At 42.4% G+C, this 11,160-nt stretch overlaps 1 protein-coding gene across 3 annotated transcripts in view; it reads left to right on the forward strand.

Moving 5' to 3' along the window:
* LOC126983293 (alpha-catulin-like) overlaps positions 1-7,234 on the forward strand; it is a 131,364-nt gene extending 124,130 nt beyond the window's left edge. For 2 of the 3 annotated variants that reach the window (XM_050835955.1, XM_050835956.1), the window contains one exon: positions 4-7,234. In XM_050835955.1, coding sequence (XP_050691912.1) covers positions 4-138 — 135 coding nt within the window. In that variant the 3' untranslated portion in view covers positions 139-7,234. The remainder of the gene's footprint in view (positions 1-3) is intronic. The other variant, XR_007735764.1, reaches the window with a different exon arrangement.
* The last annotated feature ends 3,926 nt before the right edge of the window (positions 7,235-11,160 follow it).

Here is an 11,160-nt window from a genome sequence, read left to right on the forward strand (position 1 = left end):
CAGTACAACTTGGACTTCCGAGGCCTCAGCCCTCGAGGACGTGGCAACTCCCCGTACCGGTCCGACGGAGAGGACGTGTCCGGCTCGGGCAACAACTCCGCCACGGGTGGGGGATCAGGCTCGGAGGGGAACATGTGACAATTTGGGATGGCCCGCCGGGGCAAGGGAGACGCTCGTAGGACGCGCGTCTCCTTCCTCCTCTTCTAAACAGGAGAGCGAGGACCCTGGCGGGCCGCGGGGAACACGGACAGAGAGGCGTCGCAGCCAAGGCCAGTCTGGGGCGGCAACAACTCCTTCCTCACTGCCATCTTGTGGAGCATTTAAACATCTTTCTCACAGGTGCATAGAAACCATGTATAGCCTTACTGACATGGGCTATGCACCTGTAAGCTGTAGCCTCGGGTCGCTGGTCACACGGCTCCTTGGACAGTGTGACGGCTGCTTCTACATCTTTTTCAAGGTGTTGAGGCTGATCCTGATGGCTGCAGCTTAAGGTCTCCTGGGAGGCATTCTCAGTGTAACATTTCTGATGCATTACACAGATTGTTCTACTTTGACATGGAGGGCTATGAACTAGTCTTACAGTTCCTTCATATTACAATCTTGTAAACAAAGAACTTGTGCACTATGAAGGCCGTCCAGCGAGCCATTCCCAAGGCGAGCAGCAGAGGCGCAGCGCCCCTCTCGCTGCCGCCAGGAGTGTTGCCAAACTTGCTCCCCCCAGCACAGAGGCGTGGCTGCGTAAGTGTTCAGGGCCACACTTGCTTCCACTCAGGACTGTAATGTATTGTATCTTTTGGTGCTAAAGAGAAATGCGTCACTGTGTATCCCGTGACGCACCGTGGCCGTCACAGACTCTACACGGGCCACCTTGAAGGACCTTGAAAAGCACAAAGGAATAAACTAAAGCAAAGACTTGAGGCTGCTTTGTCAGTCATCAGTGGTGGCAGCTGTAATGATGCTGTTCCTCCTCTTCTGCCTTCAATCATCTGTCTGCTTCCTCATTTTATCTTGCTTCTTTGTCTCCTCCTCTCCCCTTCATCTTCCTTCCACTGTAATAAGCTCCCCACAAGTCTGTGAACGGCCCTGACACCAGCGCTCTCTGTCTGTGTCCCCCCCTTAGGTTTAAGGTTCTAGTCTGAAAAGAAGCAAAATTGGTGTTAGGACGTCATTAGACTCAGGTTATAAAAGACTTCTTTGAGGCCGCAGTGTCTGCCTATCCATGCAAGCAAAAATGTTAGGAAAACAGCAGGAGTCAGTCCTGAGCACTCTGGGATCAATGCCAAGTTCTCCCGGCCACCGCCAACCTAAATTGTGACGGGTGGTGGCCAAGATGGGTTGTGCTCATCTAGTTTTCTCAAAGGGGAAAGTGACAATGGTTCAGTTTGAGGACTACATAAAGAACACTTGCTACACCCACTGCAGTGCTAGACACTTTTAAAGACAGTATTGGCAGCATTTTGTAACACTCAATTATTTATGGTTCACTCCTGTGGGACTTCACATCCGGACTTATTTTGCCAGTATGTGGCAGGAGGCACAGCTTCCCTTACAACACACACACACACGCACACACCACTCTGAGAGCTCAGTCGGTTAAAGTACTGCACTGCCAGGCTTCGCGGCAAGGCAGGCAGAGGTTCGAGCCCCGCTCAGGCCTGGTTTTATCCACTGACTAGGAGTGGTTGCTGTCCCCCCTTGAGCAAGGGGGACGGGGTGTGTGGTGTGTGAAGTCCTGGCAGTACCCAGAGATCGACTAATGAGCCTTGCTCTAATCGGGAGGGTACTTGCTGGCGATCGCGAGTCCAACTCGTGATCAGGCCGTGGTGAAATACACACACACAGACACACACACACAATTATTCTCACTTTTCCTTGTAATACTGGTCTGCAGTGAAACAACTAACACAGTGATAGCTCAGCTGTGTGTGTGGAGGTGTCGCACACGTCCACACCACTCACCACCCAGCAGAGCCAGAGAACAGAATCACTGTGTTGTAAGGAGAACACCGCCCCTCCAGGCTCACTCTCCTCCCAGAACTCTCCCCTTCAGTCTGCGCTGTGAACGGCTGCACCGTGATCAAACACAACCATTGTCTAGTTTTACATATCACAGTATTTCTTCAGGTTTGTTTACCACCGAGTATTATTTGGTGAAGACCAATCGCGTTTTGACATGGCAAAGTCAATGAAATATCCCTTGACATGGACTGCCCTTAAAGAATATATTTTTGAGCTGCATTAGTGTGTGCTTATAGATTTAATCTTTACTTTTGTATGTGACACAAGGCAAAAAATGCTCCCTCGATAAGCTGTTACCTTGTATTCTGTTGCTTGCTTCTCATTCCAAGGCTTATTACGCCATCTTGATAAATAAAACTTATTTGCTCAAAATATTCAATAAATTCAAGTATTGTTGGAAGGGTCTGCTCTCATCTGTGGCGGGCAGCAGGAACAGGCCGGGGAGGAGCCAGACCCACACAGCATCAGATGACTGCTAATCAGATTTCCTGGCGAAGACGTTTGTTCCCGTAGCTACAACCCTTCCAAGATATATAAGTGAATCCATAGTTGATATATTGTTGTTGTAGGTGAGATTTTTTCAGGGTAATATATGACTAGCCGAGTCACTATATTTGTTGATATTCTTTAGGGATGTGTACAAAATATATGTACATTAATTTAACTGTTGCTGCTGACTAGCCATTCCATTAAAGACAGGGTTACACTGTAAAACCTTATTAATTTGGGCCTCCCCGACGATCAACTTTGTACAAAGACGTCACAAAAACTGGAAACCGATTCCTTTTTTAGTCTTACAAAAAGCATCGGAGGACGGCGAGGCCCCAGCGCTGCACGCCGGCCTCCACACCACCTCAACCAAGGACTGTCTGGCGCGGCCCTCCAGGAGTGAGGCGCAGGCGTGTACAAGTTACTGAAGCGAGAGTGTGAGTTGCTCGAGGCCAAATTAACAAGGTTCCTAATGTACTGTGTTGCAGATTGTTGAGTCCTCACACTCCCACTGAAGTGTCGTTCTGTGATAACGAGTGATGGAACAACCTAGCCTAGGTAGTGAACATTTATTATGACTCCACCTGAGTGAAAGCATAATCTTTTCATACAGACAGTCAAGACTCCTGAGGATAAGCCAGGACATAATTAACATATATTTAATTTTAGTGAGGAATTGTGGACACCTAAGTAATGTTATTATATACTACCAATTCTGTTTGTGTTTCTAGAAATAATTACATCATCAAGTGAGATGCAAAATGAGTTGAGGTCCAGCAAATAACCCGACCTCCTGGAGGCAGTGCTTCAGGCCGTGGCAGAGGTCCGGCCTGAGGCGTGGCAAGTTACCTGCCACACTCCTGGCCAACTCTTTGGTCTGATCAGTGGAGTGAAGGTTGATGTTCAGGCTTCCCGGAGTAATTTATCTTTGTTGAAATGTTCAAACTATGTTCAAGCCAAATCATTCCAATGCTGCCCTCATGTCGACTGTATCAATTTAATTTAAAAATCAAATTTCAGTTTTCTTATGGAAAATTTGTTAAGTGCAGGAAAATTCCAGCAAACAAACAATTCCACGCGTCTTTAGTTCATCAATGAGCCTTGGTTGGGTGGACTGAGTAATGTGTCTCCTGGCATGACTCGCGCCAGCCGTGGGATGTGATGCATTACTGTGATCACAATGATGGATGGTGTCTAAAACGTTGCATCTGCCAAGCTGATGATTCAGATTTTTATCTTAACATTTATACAAAAAGGCTGCAAGCCACAAACTCCTGCAGGGGTACAGGCCGAGACTGTTCCCTGATGATGCTCAGAATGGTGAAGCAGGCTGCTGCCGTGCGCCGCCGGAGGCTGGCCGGGTGGGAAACGTGTACGTTGAAAATGGAGATTAATTAATCATTATTGCAATTTTGTGAAGTATGATGCAATATGAGTAATGAGTTGACTTATTTCACTGTGTATTTAGGCACTAATTACATACAGCAATACTTTAAATATAATTATCATATGCATTGTTTTCTTCAGGGAAGAAGAAGCTGTTAACAGGAGTTTTATCATTTGTTGACTGTTTGTAATATAGGCAGTATTTATGCGAGAGGTTATATGCATTAAAATATTCTTGCTACAGAGGCTAGGTAGCAGGAGGTGATCTGTACACTGCAGTGACCTACGAGTCTGCTGGCGCGGAGCCGGGCAGCGGAAATAGCTCACCACTGTGTGTTCATTCATACCTCATGCCATAATGTGCATTACGCTGATGGTGTCACTGCAGTCAAGAGGGTTTGTGGTGTGCACACGACACACATTTCATCACGTCTCCAAACGCTTGTGAAGACCAGAACTCTAAGGCTTCTCCTCCCATGCAGAAAACCTCAAAGAACTGAGAAGCAAGTCACTAAAGACATCTATGGTAATGCTAACAACTCCTCCCTTCAGGATGCACACTAACGCTCCTTTCCTTACTTCCTGCTGAAAAACGGTATTGTTACATTGGCTGAATGGAAAGTACTTAATATTGCTGTTATAATCAAAGCATCTCCTCGTGGAGTGGAAACAACGCATGAAAAGCAGAGTTTGACGGAAAAAGTGCAGCTGTTACAATCAAACCACGAGACTATTACGTCAAAATGCCTTTGTATGAAAAGCTCTGTGGGAGGCTGATTGTACATGTGCTCCTATCGTTCTCTGAAGCCAGTCTAGCAGCCGAGTGGGCGCCGCGGGATGAGGTGATGCCCCCGAGGCGGCGGCCCTAACCTAACTCGAGAGAGAATCAAACAAAGAGTCCTCCGTTGGCCTCCCGTTCACCCTTCCAGTCCCCGCGATGTAAATCTTCCATGCGTCAGTTATCTGTTCACTGATTGTTGTTGATTTAGAATATTACTTGTTAGCCACTCCGGCCCCTTGCCCTCGGTACTACTCCAGCAAGCATCGTCTTCAAATACTCAAAACAGCAATACCTAATTATTTCATATTGTTGAATCATAGTTATATTTTCTTAGGGATAATTCAAACATCATTTCAAGAAGAAAGTAAAGACTAGAATAATTGTGCATCCCTTGAGTGCAGCAAAGTGAGCAAAATGTCTAGTTATTATTTTTTGTCATAGCTATCAATTAAGTTTGATAACCAGTCACACCTTTCAGGTTGACAACTGGGTGCAATATATAGTATTACATGGAATTTGTTACCTCATTAGTGGTAGGAATCAGTACATGGTTAAAAAGACAAAAATATTAGGCACTAAATAGTTTTTTCAACCTCAAGTGGTGGCCAAGAATTCTACTCTGCCATGTCTGTGTTTGTCATGTGCTTGTGAGAGAGTGATGTGTGTTGCTGCACTGTTGCATGAACATAGGAAATGAGGCTACTCTTCTGACACGTTTTATCACTAAAATCTCACCAAATTTTTCACTTGCGTAACTTTTCCCTGAGTTGCTGTACAGCGCGCTTGCCTAGACCCCAGCGAGCACTGTCGTGTGCGCCGTGACGCCCACCAGATGGGAACACTCTTGTTCGGGCAATACTCTCCCACCTGAAAAAAGTTTACTCTTTATTTTGAGGGAATAGAAAATCAAAATACATTTGTTTACAGTTTTGTGCTCAAAGTGCAATAGGTTTTCTGTGTCTTAGTAAAGAAATATGTTTTGTATGAAAATTATATTTTTATTACCAGATTTTGTGTGGAATTAATGCTATATAAATGACGGTTTTGCCTGAGCAAAAGTGGTTACACTAAATGGCTGGTTATGTCTTTGTGTTGGTGACGAGCCAAAATGCACCGTTGGAAATGTCAGCAAATTCCAGCTCACTCGTGGCCAAGGGAACACTAGGCCCACAGTTGTTGTTTCAGTATTTACCAAACTAAATTGAATTAATGTATTTGAAGTGTAGGTTTATTTCAGGCACACAGAATATGTATAATGTGGCCCGAGGACTCACCCCAGGGAAAGTGTCTAGAATCTGGCATCTTCCTCTAGTGGGGTAAATTTGGCTTCCCTGGGGTAAGTCTTTGAGCCTGTGTCGTGTGGTGTCTGGGGGGCGGCGTGGCGAGGCGCTCGCCACTCGCTCCCTCAGTTTTCATAGTGTGTCTCAGTGTGTGTGCTGCCGCCAAGCACTCGTCTCCGGTATTGTTGAGCTGTGTCCGCTTCTGTGCAAGGTGGTGACCGCCCCAGTGTACCAATCCTCCAACACCACCTCCACCTCCACCATCACCACCAACACCATCGGAGAGGAACGGTGACTTCCAAAACCTAATTTAAAATCAAGCATCGGGCAGATTATGGCGTTCCCTTTTTTTGACACTTTGTGATTATCATCATATCAAAAGAAAGCTGACTGACCCTTCCAGTCATAGATCTATTTTGACCTTTTCCCGAGACCTTCCCTTCCTAATGAGTGGTTCCCTCGTAAGTTATGTAAGATATTATTATCCATACTTTAATTTATACTTTCTGACGATGGTATGCACTGGCCCTTCTGGGAAAGACACTTTGTGGAAGGAACAAACAGGCCGAGAAGCTGCCTTCCCTCCCCTGCAAGGCCTGAAATGTTTTCTGAACTTTGTGAAGAAAGTGAACAATGTCTACCACGTGAGCTTGTTTGTTCCAACCCCCCCCCCCCCCCCCCTGTCCTTCCCAAGACCCAACTGTCCACTGTTACCATAAAGTTTCTGCAAAGAAGTGACCTTCTTGTGTATGCGATTCACTAAATTTGGGGCAATAAAAATTACTTAGCGAATGTAAAGACTTAAATCCATTCAAATGTTTTAAAAGTTGGCCTGGCATATATTACCAAAACTAACAAGTCAAATATATTCTACTTTTCCTACTGGCTATAGTATATACAGCACCAAATTAAATTGCTGTTAACTCTCATTTACAGCATACAATACACATATTACTTTGCCATCACTACTGTTCAGATTTTCTTTCCCTCTTTTTTCCCTACTTCCCTGAGCACATGTGGCCACCCTCCATGACAATAATGATCCACGCACCAGAAGGTCACGTCTTGTGCACACACCCCAGCTGTCGGACAGTTCATTCATTGTTGAGGCTGCAGTGTAAATCTGGCGAGAAAATCCCCCACCCGCCAAGTACCATTATTGTGTATAAACATATTTGTTCAGCCGCTCCCTGGATGTAAATAGAGCTTGTTCACATTATAAACAGTATTTCATATGTTCATTAAAACGTGAGGTTATAATAAAACATGAAAGATATTCCATCTCTTAATCCACCCTAACATAAGATGAAATGATCCTGAAATATTTAGTAGCCAAGAGGTACAGCTTTCCTGGTGCAAGATGAACAGTTACTCCATAGTGACTTCTTGAGCTCCCTAAAGAATAAAGTCCCACAAGGAAGATAAAAAAAGATAACTTATGAGTTCCAAAAGGTCCAATTTTCCAGCAGGCATGTCAACAAGGAAATGCATCTCCCGGTTTGTAAACATTTGAAACTTCCTAAAGCAATCTACCTCAGCCATGTCAACAAGGGAAAGTATCACCCAACTATTACACCTTTGAACCTCTTGTACTAAACACTGCTACAACACTTGAACCTTTTGTAAATAAATGAATGGTATTAGAGTAATGGAAGACTTCAGCTTCTCAACTTCTATATTGTTCCTCTATCTCATCTTTCCAACACATGCCTTGGGTATGGCCGCTCTACACAAGGCTGAGGGGAATATATCATGAGGGAAAAAGTCCAGCAAGGAAATAATTCAAAGGGGATAACCTCCAACTCCTACTCTTCTCCCCATCCACACTGCCAACCTCCATATATTTAACGAGTTTAATGGCACTGGAAAGGCAAGATTATGGTGAAGAGGTTGTGGGAGGTGAAAGTTTAGGCCATTCCCTTTACCCCCCCAAAAAATGTACAACCCTCAGTTAACACGCCCCATCCAAAAACTGTGATGTCTCCAACCCAAACTGAATGAATTTTCACGAAGATGGTCAGATGGTTGGCTAATATGATGGACAACTACTAAATTTCAATACCCAGTCAATAACAACAATCCCAACAAAACAACCAAAGAACAACCAAACCACGTGGCAAATCACATGTATCCTTAGTTCTATAATCACACTCTGTCCTGCCTGGGGGTTGGGATGGCATGCTCCTCCCTTCTCCTTTGTTGTATACTTGCAACAATATAAACTACCAATCAATCTTTTGGTGTTTTACTTGCAACAATATAAACTACCAATCAATCTTTTGTTGTTTTACTTGCAACAATAAACTACCAATCAATCTTTTGTTGTTTTACTTGCAACAATAAACTACCAATCAATCTTTTGTTGTTTTACTTGCAACAATATAAACTACCAATCAATCTTTTGTTGTTTTACTTGCAACAATAAACTACCAATCAATCTTTTGTTGTATTACTTGCAACAATATAAACTACCAATCAATCTTTTGTTGTTTTACTTGCAACAATATAAACTACCAATCAATCTTTTGTTGTTTTACTTGCAACAATATAAACTACCAATCAATCTTTTGTTGTTTTACTTGCCACAATAAACTACCAATCAATCTTTTGTTGTTTTACTGGCAACAATAAACTACCAATCAATCAAACGCGTATAAGACCTGTTGTTTCTGTCATCTTGGTGAATTCCTTTAAGCACCATCCGGCAAGCTGTTCCAAATGTTAATTACTAAAAGAGAAGAACCGAGCTCTCACCTCAGTGTTACAACGTGGGACATAAAGCTTATAGGTGTGACATTGCATACAGCCGACCATGTGTAGGAAATGTGAGACTCGTTTTTATATAGATGAGTAGGAGATATAATAATGACGATACCCCTTTGGAAATAGTTGATATGGAGGGCGAAGCAAATGTTATAATTCATTCCTCATCATATGATTTAAAGGGATATTCACAGATTCATTTCTTCATTCTCAGACCTATTTCCAGACTGGTGAAGGAAAATTTAAATAGTGTAGCTCCATTAATAATTTGCGCGTAGCAGTGAAAAGCCGAGTCATTTGTTAGTTGGTTAAGTACTAGATTGATATATACTAACTGTCTAGGAAATGAAGGGAAAATTGACAAGATTAAAAGAGATATGACGACACCCCTTTGGAAATACTTGATGTGAGGGGCGGAGCAATTATATAAGTGTTTCGATCGTTCCTCATCATATAATTTAAAAGGATATATTCACAGATTCATTTTTGCGTTCTCATTTTCAAACCTATTTCCAGACTGGTGGAGGAAAATTTAAATAGTAAAAGTTATTCAATTAAAGTTATTTATTTCCGTAGCATTACTGAAGAAATGCAACTTTTTTTTTTTTTTCTTTTATCAAATGTAAGACATACAGTCTTTTGGTTAGTTGGTTAAGTTTAGATTGATATATACTAACTGTCTGAGATAATTGTTGAAATTGACTGATTATCCTTGTTGATTTCAATCTCATCGTTGGAAATCCTTGATGTAGTCTTTTGCCCATGAATATATATATAATGATTTCGATCGATCCTCATCATAAATAATTTAAAGTTGAATATTTTCACCTATTCATTTTGCAAAAAAATTCTCATTTTAAATCGATAGTTCGTATAACCGGAAAGATCCGAAAATTTAAAGTGTAGCTCCATTAATAATTTGCGCGTAGCAGTGAAAACCCGAGTCATTTGTTAGTTGGTTAAGTACTAGACTGATATATACTAGCTGTCTAGGAAATGTAAGGAAAATTGACAATATTAAAAGAGATATGACGACACCCCTTTGGAAATACTTGATGTAAGAGGCGGAGCAATTATATAAGTGTTTCGATCGTTCATCATCATATAATTTAAAAGGATATATTCACCAATTCATTTTTTCATTCTTATTTTCAAACCTATTTCCAGACTGGTGAAGGAAAATTTAAATAGTGTAGCTCCATTAATAATTTGCGCGTAGCAGTGAAAACCCGAGTTACTTGTTAGTTGATAAGTACTAGATAATTAATACTGTCTAGGAAATGTAAGGAGACAGCTCAAGGGCACAAAAAAAGGAAAATACTAAAAATAAAACAAAATCCCGCTACTCGCTGCTCCTAATAGTTGAAAATCGTTGATCGCTCACAGTCAAGAGAAAATTAGGTCAAATTATAGCTTACCTGTTTCCTATGTCGGCGCGAGGGACGTGGATTGATGCAGAAGACCAATGGAAGGGAAAAGGACGAAGAAAGACACACAACGTCCTCCCTCCGTACTGTCAAGCTCTCAACTGCGCCTCCATCACGACGTTGCCAGACTATCGTTCTCAGCTTCTCCTTTTTCCCGATTTCAGGCTAAAAAACGTCCCACCCACAAGACTAATGATACATGTTTATATTTATTGCTAAAAGTGTTAATTATAGGGGTTTTTTTGCAGTCATTATGCGTTAGAAATGGGAAAATCTAGTTGGGTGAGTACGATATCGTGGCACCACTGCGGTCCTCCACCTCTTCCTCCCCCCTCCCCCCACTCAGGCGTCTCGGTGCCTCGATACTTCACTTGTTGATAATCATTTAACAACCAATGGTCATTTATCTTCTCTTTACTATTATTCAAACTAATTTTAACTATACAAGAACGTACACCCGCCTTCTCTTCCTCTCCCCCAATCCCCCATTTGCGGCTTCGATGCTTCATTTGTTAACAACCAAAGGCACACTATCTACTTATAAGGCCGTTCATCTTCTCTTTAGTACTATTCAAACTAATTTTAACTATACAAGAACGTACATCCGCCTTCTCTTCCTCTCCCCCAATCCCCCATTACGGCTTCGATGCTTCATTTGTTAACAACCAAAGGCACACTATCTACTTATAAGGCCGTTCATCTTCTCTTTAGTACTATTCAAACTAATTTTAACTATACAAGAACGTACATCCGCCTCCTCACCCTCTCCCCCAATCCCCCATTACGGCTTCAATACTTGACTTGTTAACAACCAAACTTACCAAAGGCTCTCCTACTTATAAGGCCATTTATCTTCTCTGTAGTACTATTCCGATATGTTCAAACTAATTTTAACTCTACCAGAAAGAAACTTACCCACTGTTATATGTCTGAAGATGATAAGTTAACTAGTGATTGGGTAGTTTCATTGTCGGGCCAACCACCTCCTTTGCATCATAAGGGCTGTGGTCTA

Source organism: Eriocheir sinensis, chromosome 53, assembly GCF_024679095.1.
Source record: "Eriocheir sinensis breed Jianghai 21 chromosome 53, ASM2467909v1, whole genome shotgun sequence".
Classification (NCBI taxonomy): domain Eukaryota; kingdom Metazoa; phylum Arthropoda; class Malacostraca; order Decapoda; family Varunidae; genus Eriocheir; species Eriocheir sinensis.